This window comes from Microcaecilia unicolor, unplaced genomic scaffold, assembly GCF_901765095.1.
Source record: "Microcaecilia unicolor unplaced genomic scaffold, aMicUni1.1, whole genome shotgun sequence".
NCBI classification, from domain to species: domain Eukaryota; kingdom Metazoa; phylum Chordata; class Amphibia; order Gymnophiona; family Siphonopidae; genus Microcaecilia; species Microcaecilia unicolor.
This window is the reverse complement of record NW_021963140.1, coordinates 37,266-57,515: the sequence shown is the minus strand read 5'-3', so window position 1 is coordinate 57,515 and position 20,250 is coordinate 37,266. Positions and strand designations below refer to the sequence as shown.

At 42.5% G+C, this 20,250-nt stretch overlaps 1 protein-coding gene across 1 annotated transcript in view; it reads left to right on the top strand.

Moving 5' to 3' along the window:
* LOC115458999 (X-linked interleukin-1 receptor accessory protein-like 2) overlaps positions 1 to 15,591 on the top strand; it is a 116,511-nt gene extending 100,920 nt beyond the window's left edge. Inside the window, exon 6 of the mRNA XM_030188859.1 lies at positions 14,894 to 15,591. Coding sequence (XP_030044719.1) covers positions 14,894 to 15,591 — 698 coding nt within the window. The remainder of the gene's footprint in view (positions 1 to 14,893) is intronic.
* The last annotated feature ends 4,659 nt before the right edge of the window (positions 15,592 to 20,250 follow it).

Genomic DNA, 20,250 nt, shown 5'->3' with positions numbered 1-20,250 from the left:
TTAAATATACTTTTACTAATAAGCTGAAGCGTTTCGAAATCATAGCCAATGGATAATGCCTTATTTTAGACATAGGAGGAAAGGTAGAGAGTATAATAAGCTAAATAAATGATTATTTTAAAGACATCAGCCAAATAAGTACCAGGTCAGATTTGAGGACTAGAGAAATAAAAGACAAAGAGCCAGCCAGTTGGTTTTAATTGCACGGTCCTGAAGTGGTGCATCTGTTGCCCAAGGATTTAATTTCCTGATATATAGGAAAGAGAGAAAAAAAATTTCCCAGCAGAAAGAAAAATGTGCAAGCTGTTGCCCTAAACACTAGGAGACCAGCATTCAGCAGAACAGGCAGACAGTTTCAAATTATACATATATTCACTGGTTTTAGCCACTTAGACAACACCATTGCATATACCAGTATAAGTGGAAGGTCACCAGCTAGATGTAAAATGTATCCCTTTAGCTGCTGAATAATGCAGCTTACACGTATGGAATAACCAAAAAGACTCAGGCTCTGTTTTTTACGTTCTGGAGTATTATAACAGTGACTTTCAAGGAAAACGATAAACACTTTATAAAGTTCCCCAAATTCCAGATAGCACTGGCATAGAACTGGTCGATGAACCTCAGTGGTAATGTGCTGTGTTCAATGCACTCATAAACAATGTCTTATATACTTAAATCTTCATTGGTTCCGTGACCACCTCCTTCCCGTTATTATATGAAACTGTTCAATGTATGCTTATATCTTGCAAATACTATTTATTAACTATTTATACTCATCTTTAACTCGAAAGCTTTAATCCAGTCGGCAAAGGGGCGCTCTGTTCCAACACGGCACGTGTTTCGCTGTATTGCTTTTTGAACTTTAGAATTCGTATTCTCTTTTCTGATCTAACTCATTATTTCATTTGCATTCCTACTGGCCAAGGATCCTCTTTGCTCCCAAGTTAATGCCTCTGATAATGAAGTCCCCTAGCAGCAAGAACTTTCTGATTTAAGATGTTTTGTCAGTGTTTTGAGGATGTCTTTTATATTAAGTTACTCTCTCTGTTCCTGACCCCACCTTTTTTCTTATTACTTTAGCATCTTAATGCTCCAATGCAGCAAATTTTATAGGGGCAATAACTAGAAGGGTGGATGCCTCCTTATAAGAGGTCATAATCTACTTGAGCCTACTATGGCCATGGGGGTAAATTACCTGGGTGCTAAGTAGTCCTGGAAGCTCCTTCAACTGCAATCAGTTCTTGTTTGAGTTGAATGAACTGCTCTTTCACAGCAGAGAGTTGGAGACAGATAGGGCAAGCTCTAGGACTCCAGGTGGTAACGCCTTAGGACTAATACATCACTGTGATTGCATTGAATAAAAGTCATGTTGTTTGGTTGGAATGAGTAAAAAGAACTGTACTATGCTAATGAATACCAATCAGCAATATTGCATGATTGTCTCTTGATTAAAGAATACTGATTATGTGTAATGAGAAGACTATATAGGAAAAGCAAGCTAAGGGGTGGGTAGGTGAGGAGAAGGGTGGAAGGGATTGTAAGTGGAAAAAAATCTGCTCAAACCCTCAAAAATATGTATGCAAAATAGTAATAAGCTATATATTTGAATTTCACAGCAGAGAGCCTTTTGGAGCAGCTGTGAACTCCCTGAGCCCAGCCCTATTAACAAATATAGGCCAAACTTTAAAGGTATTTTAGTAATAAAAGTAGATATTGGGGCCTCTGACTACTCACACACAGAAAAGCTAGATATATTTAAGAAAGCAACAAAAAAATAAATCTCTGTAGACTGTTAGACAATTTCGAAAAGAGCAATTGGTAAAAAACAGACTTAAAGCAGTTTTTAGAAGACCACATCCAACCAAAGACAGATAAGACAAATTGTTTTGTTCTTTAAGCAGCCAAGATTTAAGAGACAGAAAGCAAAGTTAACCAGCCAAAATTTTTCGAAAATGTTGCAACTTGTTCAGACAGCTTCTCCCAATGCACTTCTGCCCCGGTACTTAGTATAATGAGTTGATAGAACAGAAAATGGGTTATCACGTAATAAGAGCATGGATGGGAATAGATGTAGGGTAATGGGTGAGCTTAACTCTGAAATCCTTGACTCTTGTTATTTGTGTTTGAATGAAACATTTTGATAACACATTGGTAAACAGAGAGACATGCACAAACCAGTTTGGTCCGCTAATTTTCCCAGAGTATACATATAGATTAGACACATATGTAGTGTGGGCATCTGAAAGTGCATGCTTAATCTAGGCATATACTTATGAATCTGTTCTAGATGTATAGGCATAGATACCCCCAGATTCTATATAGTGCACTTACATAAGTACATAAGTATTGCCATACTGGGAAAGACCAAAGCTCCATGGAGCCCAGCATCCTGTTTCCAAAAGTGGCCAAGCCAGGTCACAAATACCCGGCAAGATCCCAAATATGTACAAAACATTTTATACTGCTTATCCCAGAAATAGTGGATTTTCCCCCAAGTCCATTTATGTGACAAAATCGACATAGATTCTATAACACCGCATATAATTGGCTTAATAAGCTAATGAGCACTGATGACAGCACTTAACAAGCAATAATGAGCACTAATTGGCACTGATCCGTAACAATGTGCACCAAACTTCTAATGCTCGGAGGCAAAAAGGGACATGGTTCTGGATGGGAAATGGGTGTTTTATGGGTGTTCCAAAATTTAGGCACCTAGTTATAGAATATGGTCCAGTGCGCCTAAATCTATGCGCTGAGATTTACACCAGGTTTTCATTGGTATAAATGGATGCGCGGAGATATTGGCGCTGAAATACCAACTAAGCATATTCTATAATCAGCGCCTAAATCTAGGTGCCGATGATCGAATACGCTTAGTTGGTACTGATTTCAGCGCCATTTTTTAGGTGCCATATATAGAATCTCCTCCATAATGTCTAGTATCCAAGTTTGGGGCCACAAGCCCCAGGTTATACCTGGTTTTGGCATGCCCAACCCAAATGTATGCTCTAGACAAGTGATTCTCAACCTTTCTTCTGTTTTGACACACCTGACAGACAATGTTCTTATATTTGACACACCAAACACTAAAATTCACAGCTGAACAAAGCACACCTAAATATTTCATTGTGTAATTATGTTTAGTATGAATTTGCTCGCCCCATATCAAAAAGCTGTATGCAACGCATCAATATCAGATTTCTCATTTGTCATATAACAAAACATATATTCAAATTCTGGTGTGACCTCAGTAATAGCAACACAAAATCCCTCCACTGCCAGATACTGTGAAGCAGCACAAAAACCTATGTTACTATATCAAAATGGTCTTCAAACATACACAGAGAGGGTCCAAAGTACAAAGTGAAGTCCAAAGAACAAAAAGATTCACCAAGAGCCTTGAAAAATTGGGATATAGTGTCTTTAATGGTTAAACCTGAGAAACAATCTTCCAATGATGACCCGACATGGGCCGTGTTTCTGCGCACAGCGTCTGCATCAGGGGTCAATTACGATGTGTCATCTAATAGATGTAATGTGCAGCAATGGAACTTATTCCTTCAAGAAATTTAAAAAAACTGTACACATTACTAAGTTGCTCAACCACCTTGCAGGCAGTGATGGTTGTAAAGGAAATATAAGCATACTGTCTATGCCAAATTTATTGTGACATACCTCCCATCTCTTGGGAACACACTGGTTAAGAACCACTTCTCTAGACATATACACATACATATTCAGTTCCTGAACACTACTACTACTACTACTACTTAACACTTCTAGAGCACTGCCAGGGTTGCTCAGCGCTGTACAATTTTAACACAGAAGGACAATCCCTGCTCATACCACCCCTCCCAATCCCTTGACACACACTCCCCATTCCGCCCAATACAAGTAAGCACACATTCAGTCCCCACACACCCCCATAGAAATACAGCTAAATTCTCCACACAGAGATAAATATATACACCACACCACTGACACATACACACACACACACACACACCTCACATGTACTATCTCACTGCATATCCTCTTCTCCCGCTCGCCCACACATTCACTGCTAACCTGCTGAGTGACACTTCACCATGGCTATTTCCACCAAGATCCCCAAACAGAGATGCTTGAGTCTGGACATGGAGGAAAGGGACACGTACCATTATGTCACATTTTAGGTGACTTTTAAGCCTTTAGCACAAGTGAAATATAGAGCGGTGTGGTTTGAACACTGGTTTCTTGTGCTCTTGTTTGCAGAGGAAAAAAGATATACAACGCTGATGTGGTTAATTGTTATGATATTTGATTAATATATATATTTTTTTAATTGTTGCATTTGATTTATTGGTATTCTCTGGGGCCCTTTTACTAAGCCGTGTAGGCGCCTACGCACGGCCAACATGCACCAAATTGGAGTTACCAGCCAGTTACTGTGTGGCCCTTGTGGTAAATTCAATTTTGGCGCGCATCCGCTACGTTCGCCTGAAAACTATTTTTTATTTTCTGATGCGCGGCAGCTACACGTGTCATGTAGAATTTGACATACTGTATGTAGACCGCCCAATTACCGCGTGAGACCTTACCGCTAGGTCAATGACTTGCAGTAAGGTCTCAGACCCAAGATTGCATCAGGGGTGGTGGCGGTTGCAGGTGGGCGCGGTTCGGCTCTGGTCCACCCAGCAGAGTCCACACCGTTATAGGGGGCTTGTTTGGCCCACCGACTGTGAGCATCCATCTGTTCCTCCAGGCCGATGGCTTCTTCTGTGCTGCGGGTCTCCCCCCGATGTCGGCCTGCAACTCAATTGCTTGCTGGCCGTTGGACGTTGCGGCGGCGCCGTTGGGACCTTCTGGAGAGTGTGTCTTATGGTGGGGTGCCTCGTCTCCTGCCATCTTGCCATTTACAACTGCGACCACAGCCTGATTTGACTGTTTGTCAACTGCCACCTTTTAATCATCTGTTCTTCGTTGAAGATTTCAGCGAGTGTGCAGGTCATAGCGCCAGATGTCTTGGGAGTTGGAATGGACGGTTAAAGGAGCGGCTTTCAACTCCATTTCCACCTTGCAGGGTCAACTTGGTCTGTCCGGTCAATTTCCATCTTTTCCAGCCTAAACAGGTTCAGGCTACTTGAAGGATTCAACTTGTAACCTGAAGTCCTTCTTAACATCATTTCATGGACCATTTTAGTCTCTTTTACCCGTTCCCTATTTTCTTTTTACTCTGTTTCTTTTATCTTCTCTAATTTAATTGAAATTGTATATCCACTGGTCTGGCGATAGCCTAATCAGTACAGTGTAAGCCACTTTGAGTCTGCACAATGTGGGAAAAAGTGGGGTATAAATGTGCTAAATAAATAAATAAAATGGGCACACAGCAATTTTCATTTTACCGCACGTCCATTTTCAGCAATAAAAAGGCATTTTTGTAGGTGCACTAAAAAATATTCTGTGCACACCCAAAACACGCGTCTACACTACCGCAGACCATTTTTTAGCGCACCTTAGTAAAAGGACCCTTCTATTTGTACGAGTTAGTGGTGGCTTATATTATCTAACCTATTTTTTTTTTTTTTTTTTTTTTTTTTATTTATTCATTTTCATCAAAAACACAAGAAAACATCTTGTTCGGAAAAGAACATAAAAAGGTATCATATTACATAACACTAAAGATTAAACAATCTAAAGGAAATAATTGCTACTCAAGTCCATAAACTGAAGATCCAAGATTCAGGAATACAAGGAGAATCTAATCAAATTATAAAAAAAATAACAGGATTAAGCTAGTGCCATTGAGGTGTGTTACTTGTATATTTAAGCGTTGTCCTTTTTACTCGAAGATATAAGAGCAGATACATGCATAGGTTCTGTGAACACATATTTCTTTCCATCAAGTCTTACTATACACTTGCAGGGGTATCTTAAAAAAAAGGTACCCCCCAACTGCATTATTCCAGACTTCAGGAGCAAAAATTGTTTCCTCCGTTTTCTTGTCTCCTTAGAGACATCAGGAAATAATAATATCTTATAACCCAGAAAGGGTTTTTCTCTATTACGAAAGAAAAGACGGAAGATCCAACCCTTATCCGGCAGCAAAGCAACGGTAGCAACCAAAGTTGCGGGCGTTGCCTGCTCGGAATCAGAGGTCTCAAGCAATAGTGATACATCTAATGGGGTTTCAGGAATTTGATTCAGCTCTTTTCCTGGGACATAATAAACAGAGGTAAATGGTGGTAAATTCTGATCTGTTACATTCAAAACATCTCGGAAATATCTCTTTAACATATCAAGAGGAGGTATTGTCTGGATCCTGGGAAAGTTTACAAATCTTAAATTGTGACTTTTGGTATAGTTATCAAATGTTTCCATCTTTTTCCGAAGATTAGCCAAGTCATTTATCATCAAAGGTTGTAATGTTTCCAATTTTTCGATTTTTTGCTCAGCCTTTTCAGCTTTATTGTCTATTTCTTTAGTTTTTCCCTCCAGTTGTCTCAAATCTTTCTCTAATAAATTTACTTTTGGAACAATCTCGTTTGTCTGTTTCAAAAAAGTTTGTCCCAGGGCAGAAACCAAGTCCCATAATTTATCCAAAGTAACCTCTTTTGGTTTAGTAATTAATTCTTTAGGCATTTCAAACCTTTCAGGAACCGACGCATGGAACTCTCTCTGTTCCTCGATACCTCTCCCCGCGTTCCACGAAGGCAGCATTTCTCCTGCTTGAGATAAAAATGAGCTCTCCACTCGATTTCCTTCCGGGTCCCTCACATCTTCGTTGGGAGACCCGATCGAGTCAGCAAGAAAGGAGCTTGCTCCAACCGGCTGGGGAGGCGGAGTCCGCATAGCGGGGCTAAGGGTGGTTTCCAAGCCAGGGGAGACCGAATCTCCTAACTCGCCGGACATCCCAACTGGCGGCGTCCCGCTTTCAAGTGCAACACTCTGAGGTCGAACGAAGCGGTCAATTGGACCAGGTAAAGAGGGGGTAGCTAGCGGGGCTCTGGCTGCTACTCGCCCTCGTCGTTTAGGCATTGTAAGAACAAAGGTAAAGCGCGACTTGCAGCGCCTCAATGGACTGCGGCCATCTTGGATCTCCTAATGCTTTTTCTAACCTATTTATTTGTATCCTTAGACTGGGAGTCCAACTTTTCACTCTTTTGTCTAAAATTAATTAGATTGTAAGCTCTGTTGAGCAGGGACTGTCTCTTCATGTTCAAGTGTATAGCGCTGCGTACATCTAGTAGCACTATAGAAATGATAAGTAGTAGTCTTTGGGATTCCGGAATCTTGCTACTCTTTGGGATTCCACACAGAACCTTACTATTCTTTGGGATTCTGCATGGAATCTTGCTACTCTTTGTCCTAATTAGATTGTAAGCTCTGTCGAGCAGGGACTGTCTCTTCATGTTCAAGTGTACAGCGCTGCGTACGTCTAGTAGCGCTATAGAAATGATAAGTAGTAGTCTTTGGGATTCTGGAATCTTGCTACTCTTTGGGATTCCACACAGAACCTTACTATTCTTTGGGATTCTGCACGGAATCTTGCTACTCTTTGTCCTAATTAGGTTGTAAGCTCTGTCGAGCAGGGACTGTCTCTTCATGTTCAAGTGTACAGCGCTGCGTACGTCTAGTAGCACTATAGAAAGGATAAGTAGTAGTAGTAGTAAAACCCAAGAAAAAGCTAAAAACAATGTGGCTCTCTAGTCAGTTCTACAGCAATGAAAAATATTCCTTCACTACCAAAAATATGGTGATTGCCTTAAGACTCTGGCTCTGTTCCTTTCTCTAAAGTTTTAACTGCATTATCCTATTTATTTTTTGTCCAAAAATATGTCCAGCCTGTTTTTTTTTAATTGGTCAGTGTTGCAGCCAAGATGGTCTCCATTGGCAAAATGCCAAAAATGCAATGCGTTGATCATGCCCCAAGGAATGGTGGCGTTCAACCATAAATAGTCTATTCCTTTGTTACTGGAGGCTTTGGAATAAAAAGGGTTTTTTTAATGGTCAGACTTTCCAGAGTGAATTTTGCGATTAAACTATGCATTCTGGAAAGCTGCTTTGTAGGAAAATGAGCAACTGGGTCAACCTTTCAAAATGATTGGAGTTGCTAAACCCAAAGGAAATTGCCTCTCCCTGGACACACTCAAGAAGTTTGCCCATTATTGGGGGTGCTCAAGCACCCACAGCACCCACACAGCTGGCTTCTATGAGTGAACACCCTGTATATATTTGCTTAGCCATTTTATTTCTCTGGCACAAGAATCGAGATTCAGCCTCCAAAACTGTAGAGTGAACAAAATAATTGATGTTACAAACTAATGCAGAACAGCAAATGCATATAATTATAGACTCTGCTCAATGTGATATGGATGCAGTCAATAATGTTAAATGTCAAAACACCCTGATGACAAGAAAGAGCAGATGAGGAGTCTGTAGTGAATCTGAAATGACTCTTGCTAAATATCTCTGTAATTCATCTATAGAAGAATTACATCCATCTTCCCTAATTTGCTGTCACACTATTCACAGGATCATAAAATTCCAAAGATGAATAAAGGTCATGTGACCCATCACTGTCCCCCCTTCCCAGCTCAGTTGCATTTTTCAGATGTTAGTCTGCACTACACCCAAGAGTTCTGTTGAATAATGCAGGCCTTTACCCGTGTCAAGGCATGCGTTAGACCTACTGAACAGAGAGACCTCAGGGAAGGCTAGGTAATTTTCAAAGCTATTTCTTCAGGTAAAAGTCTGTGGAAATTGGCAGTGAGAGAAAATGTCTACCCTTTATGCTGTATGTTGTACAAGACGCATAACTATCTCTATTTAGTGCAAGCATTCCTAGGGTTGGTGTTAGGATCAGAAATTGAACAAGTTATGTACTTTAGTAAACACTTTCCGGCCAATACTCAGTTTTATTAAACGCTGACTTCCACAGGCAGAATTACCCCAGATATTCAATGCCACCAGCACTGAATATCTCTGTCTAAACTGGCTACCAGGTCTTATGCAGGTCCTGGCCGATATTCAACTCAGACCCGCATAAAATTATCTGCCCACGTCTCACCCCATCCCCTTCGTATCCTCCCTCCCACCCCCAGAGCAGCATAATCCCCCTTTAACATCCCCCCCCCCTCCGAAGCTCCCTCTCCCTCCACCCCTCCGAAGATAATACCAAGAGGCCCATGCCTGGCCACTCCTGTAGGTTCCCCTCCCAGGCATACCTTTGCTGGTCCATGGTGGTCTGGGGGAAAATAGGCAAGAGCAATGCCCACTCGTTCCTGCCCGGTGCTGGCTGCTTCTGAGAATGTCTGCCGCTACCTTTAGCAGCAGCTTTGCGGTACTTCCAAGTTGCGTACTTGAATAGCCCCAGACAGCCCCAGAGAAGCCTCTCCTGGCCATTTAAATCACTTTCAATATTGGGTCCATTATTTTAGTCAAAAAGAATACCTGCAGAGACAGGAAGGTACAAGTGTCTCCGGGTACATTTATTTTAAAACTGATGCAAATTTCACAGGTAAAATGTCCCTGCAGACTTCGTAGCTATGCAGGCAGTATGAAAATTGCCCATTAACTCCCGGATTCCATATAGCACGCCTAGAGATCTGCGCTGAAATCTAGGCGGATTCTATAACAACGCACGTAACTTAACAAGCTTAACAAGCTAATTAGCATTGATAACAGCACTTAGCAAGAAATGTTATATCTGGGAATGCCAGGGAGAAAAAATTTCTAGATGTAATAAATGACTGCTTCTTGGAGCAACTGGTCCAGGAACCAACGAGGGGGGGGGGGGGCATTTTGGATCCAGTCCTTGGTGGCGTGCAGGGCATTCTGCAAGATGTGGCAGCGTTGGGTCCCCTGGGAAACAGTGATCACATCATGATTAAGTTTGAGCTACTATCTGGGATGAACCTGCAAAGGAAATCAAACATAGCTGCATTTAGTTTTCAAAAGGGCGACTATGATAAAATAAGGAAAATGGTTAAAAAGAAGCTAACATGATTGGCTGCTAAAGTTAGGACATTAAATCAGGCGTGGACATTATTCAAAAATAGCATCTTGGAAGCCCAAACCAGATGTATGTCACATATTTGCAAAGGTGGAAAGTAGAAAAAACAGCAGCCAGCTTGGTTATAAGGTGAAGTAAAAGAGGTTATTACAGCCAAAAGATTGTCCTTCAAAGAATGGAAAAAGGACCCAAATGAAGAAATTAAGAAGCAACATAAGCACTGACAAGTCAGATGAGGAGCATTAATAAAGAAGGCTAAAAGAGAATATGAAGAGAAACGTGCCACAGAGGCTAAAACTCACAGTAACAACTTTTTCAGGTAGATCAGAAACAGAAAGGCTGCAAGGGAATCTGTGGGACCATTAGATCACGAAGGAGCAAAAGGGGTACTCAGGGAGGACAAGGCCACAGTGGACAACCTGAATGAATTCTTTGCTTCGGTCTTTACAGAAGAAGATGTAAGAGATCTGCCTGCACCAGAAATTATTTTCAAAGCTGATGATGCAGAGGAACTGAAATAAATCATGGTGAACCTGGAAGATGTACTGAGCCAAATTGACAAATTAAAGAGTGATAAATCACCTGGACCAGATGGCATACATCCAAGGGTACACAAAGAACTCAAGCCTGAAATTGCTGATCTGCTGTTAGCAATATTGAATCTGTCGTTAAAATCGTCCATAGTACCTGAAAATTGGAGGGTAGCCAATGTGATGTCGATTTTTTAAAAGGGTTCTAGGGGTGATCCGGGAAATTATAGACCAGTAAGCCTGACATCAGTGCCAGGCAAAATAGTGGAAACTATTATAAAGAATAAAATTACGGAATACATAGACAAACATGGTTTAATGGGGCAGAGTCAGCATGGGTTCATCCAACGGGAAGTCTTGCCTCACCAATGTGCTTCATTTCTTTGAAGGCATGAATAAAAATGTGGATAAAGGTGAGCCAGTTGATGTAGTGTATCTAGAGTTTCAGAAAGCGTTTGATAAAATTCCTCAGGAGAGACTCCTGAGAAAATTAAAGAGTCATGGGCTAAGAGGCAAGGTTCTGGTGTGGATTAGGAATTGGTTATTGGACAGAAAACAGAGGGTAGGTTTAAATGGTCATTCCTCTCAAATGAAACCCAAATAGTGGTAATATTCCATGCTACCAATCCCAGGGCAAGCAGTAGTTTCCCCATTACTATCTCAATTGCAGATTATGGACTTTTCCTCCAGGAACTTGTCCATAACTTTTTTTAAACCCAGATACGCTAACCACTGTTACTACATCCTCTGGCAAAGAGTTCCAGAGCTTAACTATTCATTGAGTGAAAAAAACATTTCCTCCTGTTTGTTTGAAAAGTATTTCCATGTAACTTCCTTGAGTGTCCCCTAGTCTTTGTACTTTTGAAACAAGTAAAAAATTGATTCACTTCAACTCGTTATACACCATTCAGGATTTTATAGACCTCAATCATATCTCCATTCATCCATCTCTTTTCCAAGCTGAAGAGCCTTAACCTCTTTAGCCTTTCCTCATATGAGAGGAGTTCCATCACTTTTATCATGTTGGTCGCTCTTCTTTGAACCTTTTCTAATTCCACTATATCTTTTTTGAGATATGGCGACTAGAACTGAACACAGTACTCAAGGTGAGGTCGCACCATGGAGCAATACAGAGACATTAGAGTATTTTCGGTCTTATTTACCATCTCTTTCCTAATATTTCCTAGCATCTTGTTTGCTTTTTTTGACTTGAAAGAATTCAGACTGTTCATGTTGGACTTTCATGTGGAAGACCCTGAACACCACTTTTCATAGTGAGCATGAACTGCACTTTCCCATAAGTGTGGTTGTTTCCAAGGACGTATATCTCAAGTTGAAGTAGAAATGTAGCATAAACTTACAGCAGACCTCTCATTATTTTCAATGGGGTTTGTCCAGCAGATAGATTGCACTTCCCAGTTAGTCACCCCAATTGTCCTTCTTCAGCAGCTCACTTTTGAATAATGTCTGGATCGCCAGCTCTTCCCCATACCAACATCAATCATTTGATGGTTAGGAATAGACTTTCATACATGGAATCTATTCATAATTCTCAAGGGCGCTATGAAACTCTTATAGCTTCAATCCATCTTCTATGAACCCAGTGGTTTCTGCTATTTATTGATTTTTTATTAGTATTTATTTACTGCCTTTTTGAAGGAATTGACTCAAGGCGGTGTACAGTACAAATAAATCAAACATAAGCAATAAACAGTTACAGCAGTAAAAATAGTCAAATAACAATAGAAAGTATGGCATAGTATACTACTTACAATGTCAACATAACACGTAATAAAACATTTTAATAGCGTAGGGTATAAGCAAAGACAGAACATATAGATAGGCAAGAGGAGTCAGAAAATAAGGGGCCAAGTTTAAAGAAAGTTGCACATGAGATCAGGAAGGTGATTACCTGGATATCATTCCCCATGGCAGTTGTCACATATCTCTCTTGTATCCCTCTCTTCAGAGAAATGTACCAAAAATAATCTAGAAATTGAAGCACATTTAGCATTTCTGCTCACTGTTAAAATTTACATTTTAACATTATTTCAACAAATGAATTATCGTGTGACTTGGGGAAGGATTGGTGAACAGTCTTTGGGAAAAGAATTACCTGAAGATAGTTTGAATGAACCAGATCAATCTATTCTAGGGATTCTCAACCCGGTCCTCAAGACACACGTAGCCAGTCAGGTCTTTAGGATACCCATAATAAATATTCATGAGATATATTTGCATGCGTGTGCCAAGGACTGGGTTCAGAACCCCTGATCTATTCCGATGTATCATTTACTTTGGTTGCAACATTTATTTCAGAAATATTAAGGGACAATGTTTTATGATTGTTTTCAGACTTACAGGCTTATTTTCGAAAGAGAAAGACGCCCATATTTCGACCCAAATCAGGAGATGGGCGCCTTTCTCCCGTGGGCACCCAAATCGATATAATCGAAAGTCGATTTTGGGCGCCTCCAACTGCAGTCTGTCATGGGAACAAACAAAGTTGACGGGGACGTGTCAGAGGCGTGGTGAAGGCGGGACTGGGGCGTGTTTATCGGCCGAGGAGAGATGGGCGCCCTCGGCCGATAATGGAAAAAAGAAGGGCAGCAGTAGCGAGAATTTGGGCTGCTTTTTTTGGACCCTTTTTTTTCACAAACAAGTCCACAAAAAGTGCCCCAACTGCCCAGATGACCACCCGAGGGAATCGGGGATTACCTCTCCTGACTCCCCCAGTGGTCACTAACCCCCTCCCACCAAAAAAAAAGAACTTTAAAAACTTTTTTTCCAGCCTGTATGCCAGCCTCAAATGTCATACCCAGCTCCATCACAGCAGTATGCAGGTCCCTGGAGCAGTTGCTAGTAGGTGCAGTGCACTTCAGGCAGGTGGACCCAGGCCCACCCCCCCTACCTGTTACACTTGTGGTGGTAAATGGGAGCCCACCAACCCCCCCCCCAAAACCCACTGTACCCAAATGTAGGTGCCCCCCTTCACCCATAAGTGCTATGGTACTGGTGTAGAGTTGTGGGGAGTGGGTTTTGGGGGGGATTTGGGGGGCTCAGCACCCAAGGGAAGGGAGCTATGGACTTGGAGGTATTTTACTATTTTTTTTTTTTACTTTTTACAAGTGTCCCTAGGGTGCCCGATTGGTGTCCTGGCATGTGAGGGACCAGTGCACTATGAATCCTGGCCCCTCCCACGACCAAATGCCTTGGATGTGTTCGTTTTTGAGCTGGGCGGCTTCAGTTTCCATTATCGCTAAAAACCGATACCGCCCATCTCAAATCCGCCCAAATCCGATGCATTTCCCCAGCACCAACCGTATTATCGAAACAAAAGATGGACGCCCATCTTTTTCGAAAATACGGTCTGTCCCGCCCCTTCGTGTACCCGTCCTCGGAGATAGTCACCCATGGAGATGGGCGTCCGCATTCGATTATGCCCCTTTTAGGGCACAAAGGTTTTTGGACCAAAAAATATCCAGACATAGCTAAGTCCTCCCAGAGAAGACGGAGGCACTTTTTATTAGTACGGCCTACGGTACTCCAATTGGGGACCCATTTTCTTCTGAAATTTATTGTATAATGATTTGAAGTACATTTTTTGAGCCATCTCAGTTGGTCACTTTTCTTAGCGATAAAGGTTCTGGTTTTGCAATTGAGAGTGACATCTAACAGTACTTGCTGAAAATTCCTCATAGAGATTCTGCCATGGGTAACGCTAGGGCTTTTGCCGCTGTTATTTCTTGCTTTCATCTGGTTTCCTTTGATTATGACTTTCCTTATCTTGATTCTGTTCCCCAACTTAGTCGACTTAGAGCAAAGTTTGGAAAATTATTTCTGGCGATATAATGAACCCGTATTGATGATTTTATTATTGCTCTAATCTTTCCTATTTCAAGTGTTATACTTTTTTTTACACTGTTTAATAATTGCATTAAAAAAATAAAATTAAAAAAAAATATCTTGTGGCTTGTGCATTCTTTAACTACCCTAGGTAACCTAATCTACCAAAGTAGGTGAAAAACCACTTTGTTGTGCTGTGGTCTGAAGAGCAGTTAATAAAGTTACTACAACACACTAAACTAAATAGTAGCCTGGGTATCAGGTTTGTGAATCTATACATGAGCACTGTGGAAGAATCTAATTTTCTTTCTCCAAGTTGCAAATGACATGGAGAAATGAATAATACATTTTAGAAAAACTAGCATAGACAGCTGATCTCTCTTTCTGAAGCAGCATGACTTTTTGTAATCTTTTGAAGAGAAATATGGATTCGGCTATGCAAGACTGCAATCCTAATTGTACGGCATGGTGGGATACTCTTGTTTCATTCACACTCTTCTTTTTCTGTGATTTGCAGCTTACATCGAAGATCTCGTCAGATGTGTTGAGCAAAGCAGAAGACTTATTATCGTGCTAACTCCAGCCTATGTGATCAGGAGAGGATGGAGCATTTTTGAGATGGAAAACAGACTTCACAACATGCTAGTCAGTGGAGAAATCAAGGTTATTTTGATTGAGTGCGCCGAGTTACGAGGAAAAGTGAATTACCACGAAGTGGAATCATTAAAGCATGCCATCAAATTGCTGTCGGTCATTAAATGGAGGGGACCAGAGAGCAGCAGGCTGAATTCAAAGTTTTGGAAGCACTTAGTGTATGAAATGCCGGGGAAGAAAAAGGAAGTGCTCTCTCGACGTCAGGTCCTGGATTGTGGGGAACAAAGGCTTTTTGCTGATTTACAGACTATACCCACTATTTCTGTTACAGGTACTTCAGCCACGTTGACAGCTTCCCATGTGGATCTGTCCGATTTCCACCCCGCAGATACCATTCAGATGAGACACTACTGCAGTGGATGCGAATACGACATGCCAGCAGCTCCCATCCCACTAGCCACTTTGGCTCCCCATCACACATACTGCAACATACCCTTGACACTGCTAAATGGGCAGCTACCCCTCAACAACACAATCAAGGACACCCAGGATTTCCATGAAAACAACTCCCTACTGCCAGTACCCTCAAGGGAGATTAGCTTTACCAGTGATATATGGTAGTGAGTCCTCCTTATGGCTCTCTGAAGACACTTCATCTCCCCCCCACACACCCACCCACCCCCCACACCAAGTATTAAACTCAAACAATAGGACGCTGAAAGCAAATCTTTGCACTTCAGACCAACTGACTCAATTTTGGGGGGGAGTTTGGTTTTGTTTTGTTTTGGGTATTTTTAATTTTTTTTTTTTTTGTACTGGAGCATTTTGTTTACATTTACAGACTTATTGATAAAGGCTGCATTCTTTTATAGTTCAATATTTAGCTCTGATCTTATATGTACAATTTTATTTCTTCTTTGAGATAAGACAAAAAAAAAAGTACAACATTTTAGAGTAGATTTTAAGATCTGGAATGGATTTAAGTACAGTATACAGTAGGGTAAATCCATATTTATGTAATAGTATTTTGAAATTATTTAAATGCAACAGTTTAACAACTTTTTTAAAAGTGTAAATTTCACTACAGTTTTCAGACTATATAAGAACTAAGCAAAATCCTTAAATAGCACAATGTACAAGGCGCAACTGTCAAAGTATCCTGTGATAGGCTACGAAGCCTTGCAAGTGGGATTGTGGCTGGTGAAAACATTCTAGTAAATGAAATACACCGTCGCTGAATAATTACTCATTCAGAGGCTCTCGTCCTTGACAGTCCTCTGTGATACTGAAGCACATCTGGGATCCCCATCTGTATTTTCTTTATGTTTAAAAACGGAAGGTGTTTATAGGAATGTACCTATGACGGTTCATGGGGCTCTCTTTGGTCAGTTCATTCATAATTTAAAAGTCTTTTAACATTTTTTTTTCCTTCTTAAGAACACCAGCTTCTTTATTCTTCAGTCGATCATTTTGAGCGTTCGATCTGGTTATTTTTCTGACAGTACCTTGAACTGTTTCCCCCCCCCCCCCTCCTTTTGTTTTTCCAACGACAATGGAGTTTGCATCTTCCAGTGCTTAAAAAACGAAAAGCTCTAAATGTGACTATGAATGTCAGCAATAGAATATGAAAGAGATACAGCAATATTCATAAATCAAGTTCTGAAATATTGAAATATTATAAATATTACAATTGCCTTGATAATCACCCCTGCTATGAAACACAGATTCCACTGCTTCGGTTACTTCTTAGGAAAATGTGCGGAGAGCCGATACCTGTCTCTTTTGTAGTAGCACATTACACTCTTTGAAAAGACGTCACCCGTGGAAAAATGGTGACATCTTGTGCTCATTTTATTGGCTGCACTGTTTTAATTTAGCTTTGAATTCCCTCCTAGGGGCCAGTTATGTAAGGGGCCTATTTACTAAGCTGCTCTATCGGCGGCAGCCATTTTTACCGCACGCTGAGGCCATTTTTTACCGCAGCGGGTAAAAAAGGCTAAAAAAAAAGAAATGGCCATACTGTAACATTGCACCTACCGCGTGGCCATGTGGGAGTGGGAGCACTTACCGCCACCCATTGAGATGGCGATAAGGCCTCCCGCACTAACCAAGCGATAACCGTGCAGTGTTGCCTGATTACCACCAGGTAACTGCTGCGGTGAAAAAAAATAGGGACCTATTTTCCCTAGCGCCAGAAATGGTGCATGCTAGGGGTGGAACTACCGCCGGTGCCCACGTTGGGCCGGCAGTAATTCTGGATTGCCAGGCGGTACATAAGTACATAAGTATTGCCATACTGGGAAAGACCAAAGGTCTATTGAGCCCAGCATCCTGTTTCCAACAGTGGCCAATCCAGGTCACAAATAACCTGGCAAGATCCCAAAAAAAAGTACAAAACATTCTATACTGCTTATCCCACAAATAGTGGATTTTCCCCAAGTCCATTTAATAATGGTCTATGGACCTTTCCTTTAGGAAGCCATCCAAATCTTTTTTTTTAAATCCGCTAAGCTAACTGCCTTTACCACATTCTCTGGCAACGAATTCCAGAGTTTAATTACACGTTGGCTTATCACTGCTTAGTAAAAGAGCCCCTGTGTTCATGCCACTTTTCACGCACACTAGCAGCACAGAGCTGCATTCTGTATTTGAATTAATAGTTAATGCAGTGCATTAACTCTTAACCTGTGCTAATTGCCATGATAAACACTTGAGAGATCATTTACTAACAGTTAGTGCATGATAATAATAATGTGTAATAATGGCATTATTGCATGCTCTCAGTAAATTATTCCACCCCCCCCCCCACCCCATACACACACAAACACCATCCAAATGCGGAAACTTCTATTGGCTGCACCTAATCAATGGCATAGCTACAGGTGGGCATAGGCCCACCAAGTCTGGTGGCTAATGAAAACACCTCAGCGGCAGCCAGCTCGCTCCCCTCCCTCCTTTTCCTCTGCCCCCAGACCTGGTATCTGCCCCTTCCCTGCCCATGGCCCAGCAACTCTCTCTCTCTGCCCCCTTCCCCCTCCTTGTATTCTACTTCAGAACCATTGTCAGCAGGAGCGATTCATATCCACTGCATGCACCGGCCTCTTAGGCTTCCCTCTGATGCATCCTGCCCTCGCTGACATCACTTCTTGTTTCCTCATTGGTTGGATGCAGCAGAGGAAAGCCTGCAGAGCTGGCACAGGCAGATGATATGAATCACTGCCAGGGTTGCCAGGTGGAAAATTTTTTTCCCACCCAAACCAGCCTAAATCCAGCCCAAAACCCGCCCAAACTCAAACCCCGCCCCTGACACCCCCACCCCCGCGTCATCACCCCCGCCCCCGCCATCATCGGCCCCGCCTCCCCCATCATCGGCCCCGCCCATAACATCACTAAGCCCGCCCCCGCGGCCGAAAAAACGTCTAAAAAACCGCACAAAAGACAAAAAAGAAGCCGAAAAAACCGCAACCCGCCGCGGGCAAAACTTTCCCGCAGCGGGTCGCGGAAAACCGCCCAATTGGGTGGTAAAACCGCCCACCTGGCAACACTGATCACTGCTGCTGCTGAGGTAGAACTGTGAGGGAGGAAGAGGGTCAAAGACAGGGCTGTGGGCGGAGGCAGATGCCAGATCCAGAGGTAGAGGGAAGGGAAAGAGATGCAGGAAAAAGGCGGTAAAGTTGTGCAAGGGTCCACCCCTTGTTAACTCTGGGTCTACCCAAAATGGCAGGTCTGGCTACACCAAAGCTTCCCAGTTAATACAGAGATGGTTGTTGTGCATTAAGTACTAACACGGTAGTTCACGTGATGTATTTACCTACAGCTCCAGAGGTTTAGCTAACTGGATTCTGTATTATTTACCATGCCCTTTGCACACAGCAGCAATCATTGTTCTATATTAACTGCAAGATTGCCTCCCTCAAAGTGCAATAAACACCCTTAACCATTAAGGCAGCAATTTGCGTCTAACATGCCTTAACTGTGGTTGTTAATGAGAAGAAGGTACAAAACAGCGTGGATTGGTGCATAGGCTCCGAAAGTATGTTATGAGTAGGGTTACCATATGTCCGGATTTACCCGGACATGTCCTCTTTTTGAGGACATGTTCGGGCAACTGGGCGGGTTTTCCCAATCTGCCCGTTTGTCTGGATTTCTGGACAAACGGGCAGGACGGCCCGCCCGCCAGCCTGCCCGTTTGTCCAGAAATCCGGACAAATAGGCAGATTACTAGCCTCTCCTCCCCTTATTTACTACTGCCCTGGTGGTCTAGTGACCTCTTCTACCTTCGGGGCAGGAAAGAGCCCCCTCTTTCCTGCCCGGAGCACTGCCCTGCATGCATCCTTCCTATTCCTGATCTCGGCGCTGATTCAAAATGGCCGCCGAGAGTTGAAGTGACCTCGCGAGACTTCAACTCTCGGCGGCCATTTTGAATCGGCACCGCGATCACGAACAGGAAGGATGCATGCAGGGCAGCGCTCCAGGCAGGAAAGAGGGGGCTCTTTCCTGCCCTGAAGAGGTCACTAGACCACCAGGGCAGTAGTAAATAAGGGGAGGTAGGTGACAGGGAGGGGGAGTGACGGGGTGTGTGACAGGGGGGAGGGGAAAATGTGACAGGGGGCTGAGCGAGGGCGTGAAAGGGGGCGGGGTGGGTGTGAAAGGGGCGGGCGGGTGTGTGGTAGGGGGCAGGGCATGTGTCCTCCTTTTTGGGGGACAAAATATGGTAACCCTAGCTATGACTAAAGGTTCCTGCCACACATTTAAAATAATCAGTTGCATGATAAGAAAGTTATTAGCACATTTTCTCCTATTCTCACACGTGTGCTTCATGGGGAAGAACTTACACAATGAAATTACCACATAGGTTTCTCACCATGTGGAGTAGGAGTATAATTTAAAAACAAAAAAAAAGATGCACTAGTCTCGTCCCTATCTCTAATTAGCCCCCCCCCTTCCCCAGTTCATATTATCTCCCACCCCCGTGCCAGACCGGTCTCGAATGACATCTCCCCAGTCCAACATGAGTAATCAGAGGTTACCCAAAGTCCCATGGCGTTTTCACCCCACTGCCAGCAGGAAGAGGAAGTCTTAGGCTTTTCAGGGAGACGCCTGCTATCATTTCACACTTTTTATGGGGGAGGGGAAACAAACCAGAGGTAACAGAGACAATATAATATGTGAGGATCAATTAGTACAGTGGGAAGCAAAACTAGCAGGTGTGTGACTCACCCATTGGTACCCCGTCCACTTCGCCACCACCAATGAGAGGAGGCAGTGCACTGGGAACAA